Consider the following 25160-nt stretch of genomic DNA (forward strand, 5'->3'; position numbering starts at 1 on the left):
CTATAAAACAGCTTAGCCCATAATTTTCAGATGAGCTGAGACATTTATAATACAACGCACATAAATCCAAAGCTAGGCTGGGTTTAAAACTTTAAAGAATACCTATAACCACCAAAAAACTTCACCCACTATCTATATGATGTAAGAAGACTCATAATTTAGACAAAGCTAGAAAAATATTCTCCTGTGCTAGAAATGCACACCAGGTCTAACTGCAGCTAGAAACCCTAGCATCCTCACAGGCTTTGATCTACTGACAGCATGAGGTCCTCCATGAGTTGTTCTGTTTTGAGGAGGGCTATGTTGGAGATCAGTGTTGGCATCCTAGAAGCAGCTGGACTGGGACAAACAGCAATAAGTACCGTATTTTTTGCACCATAAGACTCACTTTTTCCCCAAAAAAATGTGGAGGGAAAAGTGTGTGCGTCTTAAGGAGCGAATACTGCAAAAAATTCACACAAATGCCTCTAAATTCACACAAACAGCTCTAAAAACTAGGTGCGTCTTATGCTCAGGTGCGTCTTATGGAGCGAAAAATACGTATATCTGCAGTCACATCCAGCTTTCTTCTTGTCTCTTCACCCTAGAATATTTGCCTCTGTCTGCGCCTGCATTCCTACCTCAAGCCTCTGCCTTTCAGATCTATTCAGCTTTAGCCAATTCTAATGGCAATGTTAACAAGGTCCATCAAGCAGTGACAATATGTAAGGAAATAAACCCTGCTTAGGAGAGTTTGTCCTGGAATTCCTGGTCCCCCAAGTCCTATTTAGTTACTGAATTGTATTTATCCTTTACTTTAATGCAAAATGTGTTGGTTGGTATGCATGCTTATAAATCTGGGGTGAAAGCAGCAAAGCTTGGGCCAAAATACATGTTACATTTGGCAAGTCAAGAGATGGGTGTGACCTGACTCACAGTCAAATGTTAGAGTGGGGACTAGCCTTTAAAAACTTTTTAAAATATCTTTGTTGCCCCACATGCCCTCAAAAGCTGGAAAGGGAAAGAAGGGGCTTCATGCTACCTTCTTCTCCATTTTCCCTAGGAATAGATGAGTGTAGCAAGAGGAAGGGGAAAGCAGCATCCTAAGTGGCCAATTCTGCTGGAAAAAATGGTACAGGAAAGAAGGTCGGCCCTTTCCCAGCTGGCATCGCCGGCTAGAGGCTGGGGGCTGCTGTTGCCCTCCTGGAAGGAGGGAAGGCTAGCCCCGTCTCCTACGGCATCTGAGAAGGTGAGTTGGGCGTGGTGTAGGGGCTATAAAGACCCCTGCCCTGCCCAACACATCGCACTTGTTTTTCGACTCTCGGACTGAGAGCATCATCAGAGCTCTGGGATCGTACAGCTCAGCCAGGTGTGGCGGCGCGTGCGAGGGGCAGCAGCCAGGACACTTGCAAGGCACATTTCACTCCTGCATGCAAATGGCGGCGTTGAGCGCTGGGGTTCCTTTTTCATTATTGGGTGTTTGCCAGCAGCGAAGGGGTGATGCTCAAAAGGGGGAAAGGGGGCTCGCAGGGCGTGGGAGCCAGGCCAGTGGTCTATCCATACCCCCCCTGTTTTGTGTGTGCCAGAGTGAGCACTCACACCCCGCACCCCCCTTTGTTGGTTAATCAGGTGGTGGGAGTTTGAACTAGATTGTTGCTAATGCTCCACCCCCCCCCCCCAACACACGTATCATTCACTTATAGACCCTTTGTTGCCTGTGGGTGGAGTGACAACCGGCAAAAGCTAAGTTACCCGTAGTGTGGTTGTTTTGAAGGGGGGTTAATAGTGGCAGTTATTGCTCCCAAGAAGGGTCAGGGCCCTTCTAAGGGTAAGCAGCCCGTGAAAAAGAGGGTGCAGCAATCCAGGCCACCTGCTGACTTGGGCAAGGAGGCCCAGTTACAGCAGGCCATCATTAGCCAGCTGGGCATTCTGGAACAACAGAGGGGTACTGTAGGGGCTCCCACATGGGAGGGGCGCCGTAGGGCAACAGGCCGGTGGTCTAGGTTAACGTTTGAAAAGGAGGTTTTGGCTCGCCTTTCTGCATTACAGGGCGGTGCTGTTGGCTCAGATATGCAGCAGGAATAGGATCATGAGGCAGAAGTGGATACAAGAGAGGCCCCCGGTGGGGAGCCCGTGGACTCTGGCGCAGTAGGGACAGTGGTGGAGACAACCCCGGCCATTGCGGTTACCCCCTCAGGGTTAGCGGGTAAGTCCCCATTGCAACACCAGGTTCTGACTTGGCTGTGGCGCCCCCCTCAGCCATCGGTTCTCCACAATACACCGGATATGGCGGTTTCACTGCCGGAGCAGCTGCCCCCTTTTGGGCAATACAGTCATGCGGGGCCTTCTTGGGCTTGGAGCTCACCTTGCGCACCGATTCAGAGCCCCAACATAGTTGATCCTGCCTCAAAGCCCCCTTTGCAGTTAGCGGCTACACCATCGTTGCCGGGTGCCTCTGCTTCACAGTCAGCGCTGGGTGTGCTGCCGTGGGGCGGGCAGCAGCAGTTGCTGCAACAGGGGGCATGGCCAGGTCATCAGTGGGGTATGTGGCATTATCCCCCGAATCCTTATGGGTCTTTACCATTTCAAGTCCTGCCCTGCGGTGACACCGCATTGCCTCTGGGTGATCACTTGGCAGTGGCCACCCGGGAGAAAATATTGTGGGGCGAATATGTGGAAGTATTCAGTCTCCTCTTTAGAGAATTAGAAAAAAAGGACAAGGAGGAGCTAGATGATAAGGAAAAGGAGAAGCTGAAATGTAGAAAGGTGGACAGGACTTGGTCCAATTGGCTGCCAGGTTTCCTGATTTATGCAGGGGTGATAGCAAGGGCGCAGCCTTTATGGGTCGCAGCCCTTTTTCAATATTGTGACATAGTGCACTGTGCATATATGGACTTCGTGGGGGCTGTGTGGTTGCACTATGACGAGGCCTTCCAAATGAGGGCTGTGGTCAACCCCGGTCTGCCCTGGGCTCAAATTAATCAGCAGCTCTGGCTGCAGTTGATGTCCCCGGCGAAGCCCAACACAGGTGATAGGGCGGATAGTGGGCATTTGGTCCACAGGCAGCAGAATACTGTAGGTGCCCACAGTACGGCGGGCCAGTCGGTTCAACCCCGGCTGCTATGCTGGGAATTTACCTCTAAGGGCGTGTGTGCTAGAAAAGCCTGTAAATTTAAACATGAGTGTTCGCTATGTGGGGGGTCGCAAGCCTTTTCAGCCTGCAGTAGGTCAAAAAACCAGGAGTAATGCCAAGCACCCTGTTGGTGGGAGCAATCAGCAACCGCCTGGAAAAGGGACTCAGCCCCATACATCTGAAGGTACTTAGGCAGTTGTTGGGTAATTACCCCTTGGTGGCTGATAGGGCTTATTTACTGGAGGGGTTTTAGTTTTGGATTTAGGATCCCGTATCAGGGACCCAGAATCCCTGGTATAGCCGCTAACTTTCATTCAGTTGTTGGGATGGAACACGTGGTCAGGGCAAAAATAGCGAAGGAGTGTAAGGAGGAGAGGGTCCTTGGCCCCTTTTGACGATCTGCCAGTGCCTAATTTAAGAGTGTCTCCCTTAGGGGTGGTACCTAAAAAGGCGCCCTGGGAATACTGTTTGATACATCACTTGTCATACCCCAAGAGCGGTTCAGTGAACGATTCCATTCCGGACGTTCTCTGTTCGGTCAGGTATACTTCCTTTGACCAAGCGGTCAAAGTAGTGAGGGGTTGTGGTGTGGGGGCTGAAATGGCACAATGCAACATTAAGTCAGCATTTCGCTTGTTGCTCGTAGGGAGAGGCGAAGATTTTGATCTTCTGGGCTTCACCTTTGAAGGAAAATACTACATGGATAGGGCCCTACCCATGGAATGCTCAGTGTCCTGTGCCGCTTTTGAGCGGTTTAGTTCCTTTGTGTTATGGGCACTTTGGACCAAGTCAGGGTTCAACACTACAGTTCATTACCTAGATGACTATCTTTTCGTGGGCCCTGTGGGGTCTGGGCAATGCGCCAGGTTACTACAGTTATTTGAGGACCTGGTGAGAGAGCTCGAGGTTCCTTTGGCCCATGAAAAAACAGAGGGGCCCAGCTCGGTGCTTACCTTTTTAGGCATCGAGCTGGACACTACGCGGCAAGCTTCACGGCTGCCTGTGGATAAAGTGCAGGGGCTGAGGGATCATTTAGCTTCTCTCAAAGGGCAGCGCAAGGTGTCGCTTTTGGAGCTACAACAGTTGGTGGGGCATCTCAACTTTGCATACAAGGTTGTTGCATCAAGGAGGGCCTTCTTGAGGCGGCTATGTGACGCCATGGGGCCCCTGCAGCTTCTTCATCACAGAGTTCGGTTGACCACAGGTATGAGAAGAGACCTGGAGGTGTGAGAGGAATTTTTGAAATCCTTTAATGGAATTTCATTTTGGCAGGAGAATTTAAGGATAGAAGCTGAGCTCCAAATTTCCTCTGATGCAGCGGACGCCACTGGTTTCGGAGTATATTTCCGGGGCCACTGGTGTGCTGAGCAGTGGCCTGCTGCATGGGGGGCCAGTGGTCTATGTCGTGACCTCACCTTTTTGGAGTTCTTTCCCATTGTAGTGGCGGTTTGGATCTAGGGAGAGCAGCTGACCAACCATACCGTCCATTTCTGGTGTGATAACATGGCTGTTGTACATGTTATCAACTCCTTGTCATTCAAGTCCACAGTAGTTATGAACTTGGTGTGGGCATTCACGTTGTGATGCCTCCAGTTGAACATTTTATTCCTGGCAAAGCATGTTCCGGGTGTGTGCAATGGGGTGGCGGACGCTCTATCTCGTCAACAGATCGAGCGTTTTTGCCAGCTTGCTCCAGAAGCGGATCTGCAGCCAGCGTGAATGCCACTGGGAAGCTTGGGAAGCTGAACCCGGTAGGGCAATTCGACTAGCTTTAGCACCAAGCACGCGGAAAGCTTATGATCAGGCAGTTGCACAATTTCAGGTTTTTAGGAGTGAGGCTGGGCTTCCGGACAGTTGGCCGGTCCCGGTGGTGCACATATTGCAATTCTGCATTCATCAGAAGGGCAGAGGGTTGGGGCTTAAGTCTATTCATGGACAATTGGCTGCCCTTTCATTTATAAGTAAATCGCAGGGCCTTGTGGAGGGCACCGGTGACTTTAGAGTCAGGAAGATGCTGGAAGGTTGGGCAAGGGAACGGGCACCGTGGGTGGATGCCCATATTTCCTTCAGTGTTGAAGGGACTTTTCAGGGTTTGGCCTGATGTATGTTCATCTTCCTTTGAGGCCACACTTTTTCATGCTGCCTCTTTGGTGGCCTTTTTCAGCGCACTGCGGATTAGTGAGTTGATAGTGCAGTCGAAAAAGGATACGTCTGACAGGGCACTTCGCACCAAGGACGTCAAATTTGTAGGGGGGCAAGCTCAGTTGACAGTAAGGTGTTCCAAGATGGACCAGCATCAGAGAGGCACAGTCATTACAATTGGTCGGTGTGGATCGCCAGAGCTGTGCCCCGTCACTGCACTGAAGTGGTATATACTGCTCAGGGGAGACGGCGATGGTCCCATAGTGGGTGACTCCCCTAACAAAATATTAATTTTGGGCGGTGACCGGTAAGGCACTGGCAAAGTTGGGGTTGGGGGGGGGGTTAAATCGCCACACATTCGTTCCGAATTGGTGCCGCATCCACCGCCCCAGTTATGGGATACACCCATACATCGGATGGGCCGTTGGCGGTTGGCTGCCTACAAGTCGTATGTGCATCCGCTGGTATTTCAGTAAGGCCATGGGGCGGAGGGAATGTTGCATTTAGGTTGCCTGTTGGCATGTGTTTTCTCGGTTGTGGCTCTTTTCTGTTTTTCAGATGTTGTGGCTCATAGGGAGAGGCTTTGAATCCTCATCTGCAGGCACAGTATGATTTTCTGGGCTGCCCACCAGGCCAGGAGATCGCCAGTTGGCACCCAGCTGGGGCTCAGTGAGTAGGCAACGGTGGAGTGGCTGGGTCACCATGGCCTGCGTTGGCTGGGGATCATGCCACTTTTGTTCCAGGGGAGGCGGGTGCCTCCTCCGCACATCCTGGTTATACACCTTGGTGATAATGACCTTGGATTTATGAAAGGAAAGGCCCTTTCATTGCAGGCAAAGGAGGATTTGCGGGCCATTAAGTAAAGATGGCCAGGAGTTCTTTTGGTGTGGTCGGCAATTCTGCCGTGCAGAGTTTGGTGGTATGCTTTATCCCCTGCAAGGATAGAATGCGCCAGGCGCCAGGCCAATTGGGCCTTGCAGAAGGTTATGGAGGGGGGCTTAGGGATGTTTCTGCCCCATTCGGCTATTCGAGTTGAGAATGCCAACTTGTATAGGCCAGATGGGGTGCATTTATCTGAGTTTGGTAACCGGGCCTTTTTGGAAGAGATTAGGCAGGGGTTGCAGTCGGCTCTGGGCCAACCGGTGGGCGCTAATGCCTAAGCAGAGGCTTGACATTGGCGGTGGCGGTGGCAGGATGAGGTATGGGCTACAGTGTTTGTTCAGGGGAGCACCTATGGCCCTGCACCAGGAGGTGCAGGTGGTCTGTATGAACTGCAGATGGGCTGTACGGCTCAGTGCTAGGAGTACAGATCACGGCAAAGCCTCACCGAGGTAGATCTTTCCAGAGGGATTGATGCTGGCCTAGGTGGAGGTGGAGTTTGGGCTTGACTGCTCAGCACCAGCCAGAATATTGGGCTTGTGCTGGGGCAGGGTGGCTCGCCCTCTAAGGACAAGGCATGGTCCTGCGGTTGACCCCAGGGTTTGTCCTGTTAGGCCTCTACCCTTTGTCGTTCTAGTTGATTAAGTTATCTTTAATAAAGCAGCCCAGTTTATCCAACATACTGTGTCAGCCTCTTTATTCCAACTGGGGGGGGGGGGGGCAAGCATGAATCCCTTTCTTTCCCCATGCAGGATTTGGAGTCATGTGGGGTGACAAAGACATTTTAAAAGGTATTTAAAATTTAGTCCCTGCTCTAATATTTGATTACAAATCAGGCTGGGCACCGGTGTCCTAGCATGACCTTCTCTTTATGCAATTCTAGTAGACACTCTTCTCACATGAAACGTTGCAGGTATGCTCAGGTGTTGCATTGCAGGTGTACTAAGTTCTGTTATCAGGTATTTTTTCAATGGCACCTCACTTGCCTACACTAGCAAAGTGATTAAAGAACAGCAGGCAAACAGCAAGCAGAGACAAAACAGACACGCACAAACATGTGGAACATTCAAGGAGGTATGTCTCCTTGTGAAATCTTAATAATGGGGACCAATGTTCCTTCTAAGCTGACTTCGCGTGAGCTAGCTCACAGATTTTTAGCCTCCAGCTCACCCATTTTTGTCTTAGCTCAGGAAGGATGACCCCAGAGCACACTCATTGATGCAACAGCTCACAACTTTAATGCCAGGAGTTCACAAAGAAGAATTTTTGCTCACAAGACTGCAGCTTAGAGGGAACATTGATGGGGACTCAGTGTCCTTTCATATTATAGGCAATATATCCATGGAACTCTATGAATTACTAGTTATGCTCATAACCTGAAAACATAGTGCCAATAAAAGAAATGTGTCACAGTCCAATAAAAAGCAGAGTCCCTAAATAATCCAGGAGTCCCTAAAGTTTTTGATCCTGCAGGCACCTTTCAAATTTTGACACAAGTTCATGAGTGCAATGACAAATTGACTTCCACAAAATGGCTTCCACAGAGTGAGATTATGCATAACACTCATAGTAACTCAACATTCAACATTTAAGGCAGAAGCTCTGCTTAATGTTCACAACCAATCAGAAGCTCTCTGGGCACAAGCTCCAACTGGCCTTGCACATTCTCTAAAAATACTGGGCAGGCACCAAGAAAGCTGCTGGTGGATAGGGAACCACGTTGGGGACCCCCTGCTATAAACAACCAAACAGAAAACAATTGCTTTACTAAACTGCTGCTAAGCCAATGTCAAAATGCAATAAAATATTATGTTCATCTCTATGATATTAATTTTTTAAAAATGCTTAGGTGAAACAGGACATAACAAAGGTAATCATGTTTCATAACAAAAATAATGATGTTCCAATGGATTTGCAGCTTTCTGTCGCACGATGAATTGCTTTCTAGTATAGCTAAGTTTTTAGTTGATTTCTGCTATCCTGAAGTAAAATGGTGCTCTATAGCCACATAGTTGTTAGTAAAGGTGCTTTTCTGACATTTAATTTATTTTCAATATAATCCTAAGAACATTTTTCCGGGAGTAAGTCCCACAGAACAGACTTGAGTAAGAATCCGTAGACCTGTTTTGGATTGCTCGCTTAGTCTTTTTTATGAAGGATTTTTAGCTACAAGGATTTCAATACTGTTGCTAAGAAAATACCTTCACACTGCCAGTTTCTCTTGTTCCTTTGAAATCCAGGCTTACATTGACAGAAAAGAGATGTTTTGGTTTTATTACAATATGCATCGTCACCACAGGGATTCACATTATTTTCACAACTATATTCAGTAAGGCCTGAAAAGAAATACAAAGGTACATAAAATCAAATGACAGGGGTTCCTTTCAAAATATTTGTATACATTGAGTCCATACATGAGAAACTTCAGATTCTAAATTCATGTGGGTAGCCAATTTTGTTCAGAACCTAAGGACATTTTCTTGTAGAGTATGTGCTGTACATACAGAAGGTATAAAATTTACTCCTTGGAAACTCCAGTTAAAAGACCCCATGACACTGGTACTGGAGATGAACTCACTTTGTCTGAGACTTCTAGAGTACAGTCGCCAGCTACAGAAGATGATGCTGAGCTAGACTGACTGATAGTCTTAACTTGGTATATAGCAGTTTCATTTACTGAATAATTATGGCCAACCTCTCTCCTTCCATATCAAGAGCAGTCTAGTTTGAATTTTTGTTTTTTAAACAAGCTAGCCCTGTTTGTTGTAGCTTGCAAAGAAGCCTAGAAAAGTGTAGACAAAGGTTGTATTTGTGGGCCCCAGTGGCATAGCAAGTTTGCAGGTGAGGAATTGACACATACAACCTTGATTTAGAGAATAAAGTAATCATAGCTTTTTACTGATTATACTGTAGGAGTGTTGGCGCAGCATAAGGACAGATCCTAACTCAGACAACCTGCCTGCTGCCAGATGAACCCCTGTATTCCCAGCCCACTTACTGGGGTGCCACCAAGAAATGGCAAACCTAGGGAGCTGCATGGGTGCTGGCTGCTGCATGGTTCCCTTGCCACCTGGTGGTGAGATCCCTGCCAACAGCCCCTGAGCTAGGCATGCCACTGAAATTTGCTCTACCCCAAACACTGTGTCCCTAACCAAAAGGATCCATCCCATGCCCAAAAGGATCCATCCCATGCACAAGAACTGGAAGGGGAGTGTTTCTCCCAGCTCCTGCCGATGTTCCTACACCTGTAACCAGAAAAGCAACCCATCCCATATCCCTTGCAGCCAAATATCTGTGCCTCACTCAGAGAGATGCACCCTTTCTGCCCTGTAGGGGGTGGGTAGCCTCTTCATGCATGTTGACGGGTTCCGCCTCTCAAGGTTCTAGTTTGTGAGCGTCTTGCAAGCAGGCATCATGTCTCCCTCAGACTTTGGCATGCATTCTTTATGCATCAAGGTTGTCATGGTGGTCTCATAACTGGGTTTCTTAGAATGTACTCTAGGCCAATGGTGGTTTGCAGCATACAGGCCCAACATCTGCCCTTCAGATCAGTTAGGTCACTAATGTTTGTCTCCTTCAACCCCCACAAACAAAAAAGCAGACAGGGCAGGGCTGACGGGATGGTGCAGAATGCAGGCAAATATTTAAGCCATGCCGCAACTGATCATTCTTAGACCACCAGAGGTGCGCATACAGCTCGTTGCCAAGGATGATGATATACCAGTGAGAGTGGGCTCAGGTAGAACTGTTCAGGCATGACATTGCAAGTAGCTTGCTGCTATGAAAAGACTAACTTAAGGGCTGCCCAAAAAGGGGGCCTTGAAGATGGACCAAAAGATCTGTGGGAGCTGCTGTATCAACCCAGTCAAAATGTGAGTTGTGATTGGCTCATGATCCAGTTCAGGGAGCAAAGCCCTTATCCACCCTCCATAGCCTACCAAGGCAGAAAGGAGTTGCACGAGTCAGGTAAACCGAAAGCCTTGGTGAAAAAGGATCTGGCTGCTAAGTGAATTCCCATGGTCTGGATGGACAGGCCATGCTCCCTCCAATGCCCCAAGTACCACAAGCCCAGTACCTCTGAGGCAAACCAAAGCCCAATGTGACCTAAGGAAATGGAAAGGGATAAAAACTCAGAAGGTGCATGACAATAAGACTGACAAGTTGAGGCAGCAGTGGACCTCAAAACTCCCTGAGTGTTCAGTCATTTCTAAGTGTCCACCATTCTTCCAAGTGGTGGTCTGGGTATTTGTTTGCCCCTGAAGCCAGCATGAAAACTACTTGTACTGAAATTGAGACAATGCATTTGTGAGGTTGTTACTGGTTCCTGCAATGTAGCATGCTGAGAAACAGATGTTAGACTCCAGGTTTGTTAGCACAAACTTGTGGTCCAGGTGCACGACCCACTCAGAATGTGATGACTGCTGAATGATAACCTTCACTAGGGTGTGGTTGTCACACCAAAATAGGATGCACCTGTTCTGGAATATATTTCTTCACATGTGTTATGTCTTGAACATAAGCTGTGTACTGCATGGCGATCGCTACTAAAGGCGACCTACGGGTCCCCGGATGTGGCTTGCCAGATGCCCCGCCCATCAAGATCTGTGGCGGGAAGTTTGACTAACCAGGATTGGACTGGCCAGACAAGGGGGCAGTTCCGGGTAATGTATATAAGCGGGACCCGGCCTGCGTGTTCTCTCTCTTGTAATGTGCTACTGAATAAACTATGTTGCTTTCAAACCGTCTCGGTTCTCAGTACATTACAACATGGTAACTGCCACCCAAATTGGGGGGAAATTCCAAAAGGTAATGAATCAACCTGTTTACGCATTAAACTTGCACTAACACTTCAGGGACTAATTAGAAGCTATGTCTTACACAGAGAATCAGACCTCAATATGGAATCTATTAATTTACCTAACACATTTATACTAAAGCCTTATTTTTTCCAATAGAGAAAACTTTAAGCCAGAAAGTGTTAATAAGAGAGAAAATTGTGTTCCTAAAACAAAAGGTCTTAATCTCAGAGAAAGTGTCAAACAAAGAGAAACATTTCCGAGGAAAACTTCCACATTCCGTATGCCTGCAGGTGGGTCAAAGTGATAGTAAACTGACCCAGGCACTTCGGGAAGAGCCCAGGGCATCCCAGAATAATCCAGGAAACCTGAAGAGTCACAGGAAACTATATGAAGAAACATTGTAACTGTAACTAAAATATTCAAATGCCTCACGCTGTTAAGATCCAAGAATATATATAAATAAGCTTCAACAACAATATTTTGATTTTTAAAAGTATAATCCGTATTAATAACAACTTTTCCCTCATCATTTCCAACCCCTGACTACACCTATTCAATCCCTTCAAGTTTCTGGGCTGGGCTGAAAGACAAAGCAGTTCTTTGTGACTGGGTGGGACAGACATGAAAGGGGGACACATTTTGATACCTTCAGAGAGAAAATGTCTCTGTGCTGTTTGACTTGCCTCTTGCCTAATGAAGAAAGTGAAGAAGACATAACCCACAGAATGAAAACATGTCAAGTCAAAGCACAAGATGTGCACAAAAGTTCACAAGCATTGCTTGATGGAAGTCACTCTTTTTAAAAAAAGAAACAAGTTGCAGAAGGGACGGCAATGAGGAAAGTATTCGTAAAAATGGCAGTGAGCCTGGAATTGATCAGTTTGAGGATGGGCCTCAGATCCAGAGATGTATGTCAAAGGCACCTGTCTTTGGCAATAACAACTTAATTGTTGCATCAAAAAGAAAAGGGAAGAGAATAAAATAAAACCTCTTGTCTAAATGACACTACTTAAATCACTACACATATATAAACTACAGTATATTAGTTTCAAATATGCTTTTTCATGCCCACATTATTTAAAAAAGCTAGAAGTCTGTGCATTGCAGCTCCAGCGCCAAAGGGAGGGGCAGAGGTGGTCCTCTGTGACTACATATTCTAGTTTAATATACACAACTGAATTGAAATAACACACAGAACACAGCATTTTCAGAAAAGTGGAATAAAATTGGCCACAACTTTGATTTGTTACAGCTGTAAAAAGCCTTGGCACAGCATGGGGTAAGGATCCTGTCAATCGACTGCACTTCCTGCCAGTCGATGATCAGCTGGTAGACTTGGGGTGGCAGGTTTTGGATCCCATTAGGGCGGAAGCCCAGAGGTGGTCTACCCTGCCACCTGTGAGTGAGGGTGATCCCCAGACATGCCCCCGGGTTAGGCACCTCAGCTGCCCCTCACGCCAAGATCCCTTATTGGGATCCCCACACTCAGCTCAGCAACCTAAATAACTGCAGGCACCCCCACCCTCTGCCCTCCCCCAAAGACACCCCATAGGTCTGAGAGGGGCTGGATGGGCACCCAGCTTCCCGCGCTGGGCCCCTGGCCTGCCCCCTCCCCTCCCCCTGTAGAGAAGCAGCAATGGCTGCCCTCCCTCTTCGCCCCTCCTGCGATGCTGCAAACAACAACCCGGGTAAGTCCGGATCCTGCCTTCTGTGTGGAAAAAGGAGTGTGTGTTATATATTTCTTCTTCCACAGGGATAAAAAAAAAACCTGATAGCATTTTAAACTTACTTGTTTTGCAGCCTTGCTCATCTGAACCATCTCCACAGTCATCAAACTGATCGCATTCTAGTTCCACAGGTACACACTTCTTATTGCCGCAAGCAAACTCATCCTTTTTACAAGGCCTTGTCTTATATGTAGACTTGTCTGCAAAAAGTTATAATTTTACAATCACCCCAAAATATTTTATTAATGGAACAAGGAAGTATAGTTAAGATATTAAGGATACCATCCTCCCTTCTGGGTTGGGAGTGTCACCAGAAGTTCCTCCTTTATCCTATTGAGGCACACTATGTTCAGGAGCCCCGGCATGCTTGTTGCAATTGCCAGAGGGAGAAACTCCATGAATGAAACTCCATGGTGACTTAATTGTTTTCTCTCGAGAGGAGAAAAGTCTAGGAAGGCAGACATCCAGAAACTAGATGGGTACTTAGATCACAGAGTAGGCCTCCCTATGTCCTCTCTCCTTGGCTTATCACTCAATTCACATGGGAGGCCATAAACTAGTCTGGTCCTGCCTTCCTCCATCAATACCATTGCACAACTACATGCACAAGTCCTTTAAAGGATGTGCTCTTCATCTGGGGAGGATGGATTAGATTTCAGTCTGGTTTCAGAATATAAGACCTTAGCTTGGCTCTGACTGTTGGAGCAAGTAGTCACTCTTGTCTCTGTTTACAGTCCTGATTCTCTCTCCTGCTACTTGCTCTATTTACTTATCTAACAGTAGTTGGTCTCATATGACTTGTTCCGTTTCTCAAGGACTTAACTTCACACTCCAGCCAGTGGCTAGAACAGCGCATGATGCCTGCCTTCACGGTTAGATCAAAAGGTAAAAGTCACACATTTGCATATATTAAATGAAAACACTTTTTCTTTGATGCCAAGAAAATCCAAAATAAAAGCACTTGCCACAACGGTCTTCATCTGAGTCATCACCGCAGTCATCAATTCCATTACAGATCTGTTCATGTCGCAGACAGACTCTGTTGTTTCTGCACCGATATGGTCTTGTTGGGGGACATGGAAATTTTACTGTGAATAGGAAAAATATATATATGGGATACATTCTTTTAAAATCATATGTTGACATGTATTTTAGGTTTGCTTTCATCAGAAAGACAAAAGTGATGGTAGGAATTGATATGGCCTTATAGTTAAATATAATTTTATAACAAGTGCATACACTGTGTCTTGATTTATAAAGTCCGGCCCCTTCCCGCCCGCGCCGGCTTTAGCCGGCTTTAGGGCGGGGGCCGATTTTGCCTCCCCGGATGGAGCGAGGCAACGGCCTTTTCATCCGGGGATTTTGGGGGCGTGGTCGTCAAGGGCTTGATAAGCCCGACCGCGCCCGAGGCCACGCAGTTCTGCTGGCCGTTTTGGGTGGGAGCGTCTTTCTCCCCTTGTCGGCGCGTCGGCTGAGCTCCGCGGGCCTGCAGCCTTACCTCCGGTCTGTCGGGCGATCCGGGAGCGAGGGAGGCTGCCGTTTTCCAGCGTCGGGTCTGCTGCGTGCGGCTGCGGCCGCTTCAGGTTTGGCGCGGCTGCGAGCCGCGCTTGTCGGCTTCCGCCTTTTCTTCGCGTCGGCGGCTTTTCGGCCGCCGATCAGCTGGCGCTTCGGTTGGGGGCCGATTTCAGCCACGTGCGGCGTCGGCCGCTTCAGGTGTCGTTTTCTGTTGGGCGCGGCTGCGAGCCGCGCTTGTTGCTAGGGTCCTCCCTCCCCCCCCTTTTTTCCTCGCGCGTGCGGCTTGCGGCCGCCGCTCAGCTGTTCCTTGTGGGCACTTTTAGGCAGTAGGCGCTTCTTTTGGAGCCCGCTTGGCCCTCCTTTTTGTTTGCTTCTTCACTCCTGGGGTGGTTCTTGGGCCTCAAGGGGGTGCACTTGCCTGCCAACGGAGTGCCCCAGTTGAATCCCCTTTCTTACTGGTTTGCCCTTCCAGGCCTGGGCTTGGGGTTGGGAGCTGGTTGAGAGTTCCTTCCTCTCCCCCCCCCCTTTTTGTGTCACAGGTTCAATTCTTTTGCTGTTGAGGCAGGCATTTAACATGCCTAAGGGTCAAGGGAAGCCCAAGGGCAAGCAGCCCTTGAAGGGGGGTAGGAAGAGGCCCAACCCTGACGGTCCCCACGGGGCGGAGGAAGAGGCCCAAACCAGACAAGCCATTGTTAACAGTCTTGAAGCTTTGGAGAGGCAGCATGGTTTGGACCCTGGGGCTACCCGCCCTGCTAGGGGGCGTAAGGCTGCCCGAACGTCTACCAGGGCCTTTGAGCAAGAAGTTCTGGCTCGGCTTTCTTCTTTACAGGAGATGGCTGCCCTTCCTGGGCCTTCTGAGGCACCGGGTCAGGAAACGCACGATGACAGTTCCGATGCGGAGGAAGGTAACGTTCCAGGGCCGTCTTGTCCAGGCGGTACAGGTGGTTCCATCCCTGGCGGGGCTCCGGCCGGCTTGGATTCGGAAGGTAAGCACGGCCCTCTGGGTTATTCGGGAGCTTGGCCTTGGGGCGCCTGGAGTTCTTGGTTTCCAATGGGCATGGCCAGTCCTCCCAGTAATTTTGGTCAGTGGGGCCTGGCAGGCCAGATGCTTGCGCCTAATGCAGCTGCTGTTGGTGGCTCGTTTGGCCAAGGGCAAATTTTGCCTTGGAGCGGGGTGCCTGGGTCCGTCCCCCACAGCACTTCCTCGGCCCCCGTGGTCTCACCTGGCCAGCCACCCTCGGGGGGTTTTCTCCCTTGGGGTCAGCAGTTGACCGGTCCGCCTGTTGGGGGCTCTTCGCTACAGCAGTGGGGTGGCTGGTGTTCCCCTCCTGCACAGCTGGGATCCGTGCCCTTTCACTGCCGCCCTTTTGGCGACACGTCCATGCCCCTCGGGGACCATCTGACGGCGTCCACCCGGGAAAAAATCCTGCGTGGTGAATATGTCGACGTCTTTGGCCTTCTATACCGTGAACTCGAGAAGAAGGACAAAGACGAGTTAGACGACAAGGATAAGGAGCGGATTAAACGCCGCAAGGTGGAGAGGAACTGGGCCAATTGGCTGCCCGGGTTCCTGATATATGCCGGGGTTATCGCCCGCGCGCAACCCGCGCGGGCGGCGCCGCTGTTTCAGTATGTGGATATTATTTATAAGGCCTACACGGACTTCTCTGGCGCTGCATGGTTGCAGTATGACGAGGAGTTCCGCATGAGGGCGGCGCTTAACCCCAGTATTCCTTGGGACCACATCCACCAGCAGCTGTGGTTGCAGCTGATGTCCCCGGCTAAGCCCAATGCCGGTGACCGATCTGATAGTGGCCACCTAGTTAGTAGGCATTCAGCGACTGCAGGGACCCGCCCATCGGCGGGGCAGCCGGTTCAACCCCGGCTGGTCTGTTGGGATTTCTCGTCCCAGGGGGGTTGCGGCCGGAAGCCGTGCAAGTATAAGCACGAATGTCCGTTGTGCGGCGGTTCCCACTCCTTGGCCACGTGCAATAAGACCAAGCCCCGAACAGGGGGCAAGCGGGCCGGGGGGGGCTCGAGCGCACAGGCCGCTGGTAAAGGGCCCCAGCCCCATCAAGGTGACGGTTCTTAAAAAATTGTTGGCCGATTACCCACGTGTTCGTGATCGGGCATATTTGTTAGATGGGTTCAGTTTTGGTTTTCGTATACCGTTTCAGGGCCTTAGGGCACCGTGTATGGCTAGGAACTTACAGTCCATTCGGGGGATGGAACAGGTGGTCAGGGACAAGATCCTGAAGGAGTGCAGTGAGGGCCGGGTCCTAGGTCCTTTTGACTCACCCCCGGTGCCCAATTTACGGGTATCCCCTTTGGGGGTGGTGCCTAAGAAGGCCCCCGGGGAATTTCGCCTGATCCATCACTTGTCTTACCCAAGAGGTGGGTCAGTGAATGATGCCATTCCGGACTCCCTGTGTACTGTAAGGTATACCTCATTTGACCAGGCAGTCAGGACCGTGCGGAGTTGTGGTTTGGGAGCGGAGATGGCGAAGTGCGACATTAAGTCTGCATTTCGCCTGTTACCGGTGCACCCGCACGATTTTGAGCTCCTCGGTTTTGTTTTTGAAGGGAAGTTTTATATGGATCGCGCCCTCCCTATGGGATGCGCTATCTCTTGTTCTGCGTTCGAACGTTTTAGTTCTTTCCTGGAGTGGGTCCTGCGTGCGCGGTCTGGTTCCGCCACTACGGTCCATTACCTGGATGATTTTTTGTTTGTAGGCCGCCGGGGGTCGGGCCAATGTGCCCATCTGCTCCAGTCCTTTTTGGACTTGGCGTTCGAGCTGGGAGTACCGCTCGCGCATGAAAAAACCGAGGGCCCGGTTACTTCATTGACCTTTTTGGGCATAGAGCTTGATTCTGTGCAGCAGGTTTCCAGGTTGCCGGTTGACAAAATTGACAAGCTCAGGCAGCTGCTAAGGGCGGTCCGTGGCCGACGCAAGTTATCGCTATTGGAGCTCCAGCAGCTGGTCGGCCACCTGAACTTTGCCTGTAAGGTAGTGGCCCCCGGGCGTGCCTTTTTGCGGCGTTTATGTGATGGCATGTCCGGTTTGCGCAGGCCTCATCACCGAGTTAGGGTCACCCTGGGTATGAGACAGGATTTGGAGGTGTGGGAGGATTTCCTGGAGGATTTTAACGGGGTGTCCTTTTGGCGGGAGGAGCTGAAGCTGGAGGCTGAGCTCCAGGTCACATCTGACGCTGCAGGTTCCATTGGTTTTGGCGTATATTTCCGGGGGCATTGGTGCGCGGAGGACTGGCCAGCCGACTGGCTGGCGGGCGACCTTTGCCGTAACCTAACTTTTCTGGAATTTTTCCCGATAGTTGTGGCACTACGGTTGTGGGGGCCGGCTTTGGCCAACCGCGTTGTTCACTTTTGGTGTGACAACCTGGCGGTGGTTCACGTGATTAACACACTGTCCTCTAAATCCCCCCCGGTGATGCGCCTCGTTAGGGCCTTTGTTCTGAATTGTTTGAGATTAAATGTTTTGTTTCTTGCTAAGCATGTGCCCGGTGTGTGCAACGGAGTGGCGGATGCACTGTCTCGTCGGCAGGTGGAGCGGTTCCGCCTTCTCGCACCAGAGGCCGACCTCCTGCCGGCTCGGATGCCCCCAGAGATGTGGCGGCTTGGAGATTCGAGGCCAACCGGGCAATGATGTTAGCATTGGCGCCTTCCACCCGGAAGGCTTACGAGCATTCTGTTGACCAGTTCCGGAACTTTAGGAAGCAGGTGGGGTTGGCCGATCGTTGGCCAGTGCCAGTTTCGCACCTTATGCACTTTTGCGTGCATCTACGAGGTAAGGGGTTAGTCGTTAAGACTATCAGGGCCAAGTTGGCGGCGCTTGCGTTTACTGCAAAAATTAGGGGTCTCTCTGACAGGTCTGATGACTTCAGGTTGCGCAAGATGCTTGAGGGTTGGACGCGCGAGCAGGGGCCTCGGCGCGATACCCGCCAACCGCTGTCACCTTCTGTTTTGAAGGGATTGCGGGCAGTTTGGCCTTCAGTCTGTTTTTCCAGTTTTGAGGCGGCACTGTTTCATGCGGCTGCTATGATTGCGTTTTTTGGGGCACTCAGAGTGAGTGAATTAGTGGTCAGCTCGCGGAAGGACTGCTCTGAACGGGCCCTTCGGTCGACTGACGTAAAGATTCAGGGTGACCACGTAGTTATTTCAGTTCGCAGGTCTAAGACCGACCAGAAACAGCGTGGCACCTGTATCACTTTGGGTTCCTGCCACGATAGCGACATTTGTCCAGTGGCGGCCTTGCGGGAATACATCGCAGTCCGCGGCGACGGCAGTGGCCCTTTGTTTATGCACAGTGATGGGTTGCCGTTGACCAAATTTCAGTTTTGGTCCGTTACTAGGCTGGCTTTGGGCAAGCTCGGCCTTGGGGGGGTCCAGTTCGGCACCCATTCATTTCGTATTGGTGCTGCATCCACGGCTGCAGCAATGGGGTATCCGGGACCTGCCATTCAGAGAGTGGGTCGGTGGAGGTCCTCGGCATACAAAGGTTATGTTCGCCCCATTTCCTACTGAGGGCGCTGGTTGTATGTTGGTGTGTTAATTTGTTGTTTTTCATTGCAGGCGCTGTGGTGCGGGGCGAGAGGACGAGGATCTTGATCGCCGGCCACAGCATGATATTTTGGGCTGCTCATTATGCTCGACGATCGCCCTTTGGTTCGCAGCTGGGGCTGAGTGAGCTGGCAGTCCTGGAGTGGCAGGGGCGTCGGGGCCTACGGTGGGACGGCCTCCTGCCTCTTTTATTCCGGGGGAGGAGTGGTCCTCCGCCTCGGATTCTGTTGATTCACCTCGGGGGTAATGATCTGGGCCTGGTGCAGGGGAGGGCCCTGTCACGTCAGGCGATCGAGGATCTCCAGGTGATCCGGAGCAGGTGGCCCGGTGTGCTGATCATCTGGTCCGCTATCCTTCCTCGACGGGTGTGGAGAGCTGCCATGAACCCTGCTGGTGTCGAGAGGGCTCGACGTAAGGCCAACAGAGCGGTCCGGAGGGCGCTCGCTCAGGGCCTTGGCATTTACCTGCCGCACCCGGCGATTAGGTCCTACAGGGCGGACCAGTATCGGCGGGACGGTGTTCACCTGTCCGAGGCTGGCAACAGGGCTTTTTTGTTGGACCTCCAGCTGGGGCTTCGGCTGGCGTTAGGCCAGCCGGTGGGCCCAAGTGCCTAAGCTGAGGCTTGGCATTGTGGTGGCGGGGCTTGATTTCAGGTTTGTTTCGGTGGGTACCCACGGTTTTCCCGGTTAAGGGAAGTAGCGGCGGACGGACGGCAGCTGGGTTTGACGGCCCTCTGCTGTTTGTCCCGCTACAGGGTCTCCCCCCCTGGTGAGCTGCCTTGGGCGGTTAGCGGAGCCATTGGTGGGGATACCCGGCCGCTGCCGGCCTGGCAGCAGCCGGTTTATCCGGCTGCTGCCGGGGGCTGGGTTGCCTGCCCCATCCGGATTGGGAAGGGTTTGGAGTCCCTTCGCCAGCCCGGTTAGTGTTAGGTTGCCCCAGGCTGTTGGTTCAATAAAGTTGCCCTGTTTTAAACCCACATATTGTGTTGTCTCGTTCTTCCGACTGGGGGGGCAATCCGGCCCCTTCCCGCCCGCGCCGGCTTTAGCCGGCTTTAGGGCGGGGGCCGATTTTGCCTCCCCGGATGGAGCGAGGCAACGGCCTTTTCATCCGGGGATTTTGGGGGCGTGGTCGTCAAGGGCTTGATAAGCCCGACCGCGCCCGAGGCCACGCAGTTCTGCTGGCCGTTTTGGCCCACCCTCCCACCCGGCAATAGTACAGGCTCCTCCGGTCGCCGTTTTATCGGGGCCAGGTAGGAATTTTTTCATCTTAACTGATTGGCTTTGGTTGGGATGTTTTTCGCCTACCTTGTACTGTTGCTTTGAGGTTGGGTAGTTTTTGTTAGGTAACTTTGTTGGCGGGGCTTGATTTCAGGTTTGTTTCGGTGGGTACCCACGGTTTTCCCGGTTAAGGGAAGTAGCGGCGGACGGACGGCAGCTGGGTTTGACGGCCCTCTGCTGTTTGTCCCGCTACAGGGTCTCCCCCCCTGGTGAGCTGCCTTGGGCGGTCGGCGGAGCCATTGGTGGGGATACCCGGCCGCTGCCGGGGGCTGGGTTGCCTGCCCCATCCGGATTGGGAAGGGTTTGGAGTCCCTTCGCCAGCCCGGTTAGTGTTAGGTTGCCCCAGGCTGTTGGTTCAATAAAGTTGCCCTGTTTTAAACCCACATATTGTGTTGTCTCGTTCTTCCGACTGGGGGGGCAATAACGTTGTGTGGTTGGATTTGGAAGAAGAAGAAGAAGAAGAACCCTGTTAATGAGAAAGCTATACTCTTTAGTGGTAGAATACATATCTAGAAAACCTTTCTGGAACAAAAGGAGGTTCCATATGTAAGTTCTGTATGCCATCTGCTTATTTCAAATGTACATTACATGTACTATAAAACAAGACAGAATCCTATGAGAAATGAGAGGGAATTCACACCACATCCTCAAAACTTTCCCCTTCCAGGATTTTCTCACAAGCTTTTTAGCAGTCTGATTTCTTTTTTCTCCCCTTCCCCCTTCGGCTGATACTTAAATGATCCAAATATAGATGGTTCAAGTACCTGTGCTGTGGATCAGTTAGACCTCACTAGGCCAGTTTTTGAGAGGTTTTAAAATGTTTTTCTTTAGATTGAATTACAAAATCATATTTTTTTTTGTTTCCCTGAGCAATCCCTGGATTATGTACAGACCTCCTGCCATCTTTGTACAGAAGTCGCCCGTCCAGTTTAGTATTTGAAACAGATGAATATTTGATCCATCCAGAAATCAAGGTTCAAACAAGGTGGGGACATGACCTAACAACAGCAAGACACTGAAACAATAGAGAAAACTTACAGCACATTTCAGGTAGTTCATCAGAGTTGTCTCCACAGTCATCTTCCCCATCACAAACCCAGAAATGAAGTTTACAGAGTGAATTGTTGCAAAGGAATTCATCTGCTCTACATATATTCCCACCTGAAAAATCAAAATACTTAGATCAAAATATAATTTATGCTACTTTGTACTTCAAATTCAGGTTTGTATATTATATCACCAGGTTTTTCCTATCAGAGGAGGCAGCTTTAATTTGAGGTTGCTTCTATGTGTGACTTGTTATGACAGAAAAGAAGTGCAATTCATACCTAATATTTCCCCCGTTACAATTAGCTTCCTCAAAACACTGATACAAAGATCTTCTCCCTTGCTGGTGACCAGGTAGAATAAATAGAAAGTCCAGACAATTCGCTAATGACAAATAATATTGTAGCCAGTAGCTTATAAATTGGGGTAGTGAAATTTTGCATGTATTCCTTTGTAAAATGTCATTTTTCATTATGTCATCTTCTAGGTGATATTTAACATTCATAGATAGTAGCTTAGTACTTAGTTTAGTACGGTTAACAACCATATTCAAGCATACAAGAAGATAAAAACATAGTATCTGGATATAATCACTGGGCTGTTTGGAACTAACTCTATTTTTTGCTTTTCTTTTTAAAATTAGTCCTAGAGAAAATGTTCTTTCTTCCCTGAATCTGTGCCTAGACACCGCTATGGACTGGATGGACTAATTGTAATTTAATCCATACAAGACAAAGGCATTTACAGTTGTCAAGATTTTCTTTGTTAGTTAATATTTTATTCATATTATATAATAACAAAATATACACGCTTACCACCTACTAGAGGGAAGTATGTAGAATACATTTGGAGTACAATATTTTATTTCAAAATATACTATTACCACAATACCCCCAAAATAATTACAATATTAAATGGCAGTTGTTAGGATTTTCAGTGGCAGAATAGGGAGTAATCTATCCTGGATGGGAATACGCTGCAAAAGAACATAATAAACCAAGTCTTACTCATGGAATTCAAGGGATGGCATTGGTTAGGGACACCTTCTACCATTTGTAATTGTACTGGGCATTCTGAAGTGTTGTGAGCTGTCCCAAATAAAGGAGACACAGGTAGTGATTATCAGACTTATTCCCACAGTTGAAATATTTCTTCAAAAGTGCCTTCTGTACCATGATATTTTCACAATAGTGTCTAGGAATAGCACATCAATACATGCATCTTTTAGTCTGAGATCTTTATGTCTTTCATTGTGGGTTTTTTTCTGGAATCTAATCCAATGAAAAGACAATATAAACCTAGTTTATTATTCTATTTAGGCCGTAATCCATATCAAAGAAAACATCACATCCCCAATTTGCCCTCCTAAGAAATATCTTTCCTGCACAATAATTATCTATCTGATCTACCAGTGAAGTTTGATACTTTTGGCTCCCAGCCAATCCATTTTGAGAAGTATCTTATTTTCCCTTTGATTTGAACACTTTGGAGGTATAAAGTTAACCTGAGAATCCCAGCTCTTTGTTCCAGTCATTGGGTCCCATCTCGATACTAGGCTCTGGCAACTGGTACCAGAACCCTCATGTGGGGATATATAGTGGTATATGGGTGCATAACTCTGCATTGGCCTAAAGCAGATCCCTTTGAAGATCATGTCCTGCTCCTCCACCCTGCTTTCTCCTATGCTGTTTTCCCTTCCACCAATTAATCTCACCAGATTTAAATCATCCAGACAATCATGTGCCTGCAGCTCGCAGCGCAGCGGCTGGGCTGCAGAGGCACGAGTTTGCCTCCCCGGACGGGGAGAGACAGAGGGCGCCTGTTTAGGCGCGCAGGCAGGAGGACGAGGTCTGGCTGATTGACAGCCGGACCTGCGCTCCTCTCAGTCTGTGTCGGGCAAGGCTTCGGCCCCTCCCACCCGCCCTGTATGTTATGTAGGCTTTTGCTGGTTGCCTCTTTGAGGAGCCGGGTAGGAATTTTTTCGCACCCTGGCTGATTGGCATTGCCCAGGTTGTGTTTTTCGCCTACCCTACATAGCATTGCAGTGGATTGTGGATTTGGCTATTGGGAGGTGCTGTTAAATAGGCGGTCACTTTAGTGGCAGGTTTTTTGGGTTTAGGGCACTATGCGGCCAGGGGAGGACTGTGAAGCGCCCCCCTTTTGGGGATTTTGGGGTCTGGCATGATCAACCCTGGGGTTTGAAGACCCGGGTGGAGATTGCAGACTGCCGGGAGACTCGGCTAGAGGGTGCTTTCTGGCGAGACGTGCATCTGGGTTTGGGCCCTCTGGTGCGGGCCTCCCTGCTGGGCCTGCCCGGAGGGAGCTGAGGCACTCAGCTCTGGCCGGGGGGCTGGGTCTCTCGCACGTTATGGCAGGGGAGCGGTAGCAGTGACCCCTAGCCCTGACCAGGCCGCTGGTGGGGTACCCTTGCTGTTTGTGAGGTTAATTAATAAAGTGGCCCAATTTTATTCCAATCACTTGGTGTCTATCTCGTTATTTCGTCCTTGGGGGGGGCAAAGTTCTTTTATCTTTCTTCTCCTTTCCTCCCCATCTCCTTGGATTTTCTTTAGATTAATAATACTGTCTTAGGTTAGGAGTTAGTAGAAGTTTGGATTAGTAGAACATTTCTTTATTATGTGTGCATGTTTCAAACTTTATTCAATTTCCTGATTCCCTTTGTCATTATTATTTTGCTTAATAAATTCTCAACTTTAAACCTGGGCCTGTTTATTTCTAAGAATATGCACACCTTTATGAGGTGTTAGATCAGATCTTGGACTCTGGTATACATCTGGCAGAATGGTCCTGATATTAATGTTCCTGAGAACATGCACGTATGGGCTTGACACATCATAGGAGGGTGTTCCTAGGGTCAAGGCATCTACACTTAGTAACGGTATTGTATTGCCATACTAATACACAGACCAAATTTTAAAAGGAATACTTATTGATAATTTTTGTACAAATATTGTACTAGTCTATATTTAAATCAAGATTTTATTCATCCTTCTACTGTACATTTTATAATAGCAACATATTATGTGGAATCAAAAACAAATTTTGGCTAATTGGATTATTTGTGATGAATTGAGTAGAATTCATTTCCACTTCATTTAGCCTGCTGTTATGCTCCTGAATAGCTACATTCATATAGAATGTTAATTCAAATATCTAGTTTTAATTTAGATTTGCTTCACTTGCAGAAAAATACGAGAGATTTCCATAAATTCCCTTTCTATATACCAGGGGTGGCCAACAGTAGCTCTCCAGATGGCTAATGGCTGATGGGAGTTGTAGGCAAAAAACATCTGGAGAGCTACCACTGGCCACCCCTGCTATATACAGCCCCTTCATTCTGTATCTTGTGCTGCTCTTGAGAATCTCCAGTGGGAGGAATATGAACTGCCCAAGGAAGGGGAAAGTGGGAGGAATTCTTTCTGTCAACTTACTCCTTTGGTGTGTAAGGATCATATTCATCCTTTCAATGTCAAGGACCTTGAACTCTCAATAGAAGAAATCTGCATATTCATACAAGAGATTAAGACTGTACTTGGGCATCATGTACTTGGGTAGTTTATAATGCTTTCTGAAAGCAGAATGCTTAAAAATTGTTAAATTGTTAGTGGGTGCTACATTAGTATTCCACAAAACAGGTTTTACAGGGCTTGTTAACTCAGCCTGCTTTGGCGGGGAGGGCGGGATACAAATTAAATGTTGTTGTTGTAGTAGTTGTTATTATTATTATTATATGCCTGTTATCTATGTGAACTCAAGAGAAGACTTTGGTTATTCCCGCAGGGCTCATTGGAGCCAGGTGGACTGAGCTTGGGGACTTGGGAACAAAGGGCTGCAGGATTCACATCCCTGCAGCCCTAGACCAATCACAAGCCCCTACCAGTTTGAATGACCCAATGATGTGCTAGTGTGGGAATCCAGAGATGTATATAAGTTGGGCCGGTAGGCCCCATCCTCAGTCTTTTACTATGTAATTTTTTATTAAAGAGCTTGTTATCACTTACTCCAAGACTCTGCCATGCATAGAACCCACTATATTACAGTGGTGATGAAGGTGGGATCCTTCAT

The 25160-nt window shown here is 49.0% G+C and overlaps 1 protein-coding gene across 1 annotated transcript in view; it reads right to left on the reverse strand.

The window, feature by feature from the left end:
* LRP1B (LDL receptor related protein 1B) overlaps positions 1–25160 on the reverse strand; it is a 1229602-nt gene that overhangs the window by 99368 nt on the left and 1105074 nt on the right. The window contains exons 72-75 of the mRNA XM_060257450.1: positions 21069–21191; positions 13625–13747; positions 12722–12859; positions 8335–8469 (exon numbers count right to left, since the gene is read on the reverse strand). Of these exons, the coding sequence (XP_060113433.1) occupies positions 8335–8469; positions 12722–12859; positions 13625–13747; positions 21069–21191 (519 nt within the window). The remainder of the gene's footprint in view (positions 1–8334; positions 8470–12721; positions 12860–13624; positions 13748–21068; positions 21192–25160) is intronic.

This window comes from Heteronotia binoei, chromosome 16 (genome assembly GCF_032191835.1).
Source record: "Heteronotia binoei isolate CCM8104 ecotype False Entrance Well chromosome 16, APGP_CSIRO_Hbin_v1, whole genome shotgun sequence".
Classification (NCBI taxonomy): Eukaryota; Metazoa; Chordata; class Lepidosauria; order Squamata; family Gekkonidae; genus Heteronotia; species Heteronotia binoei.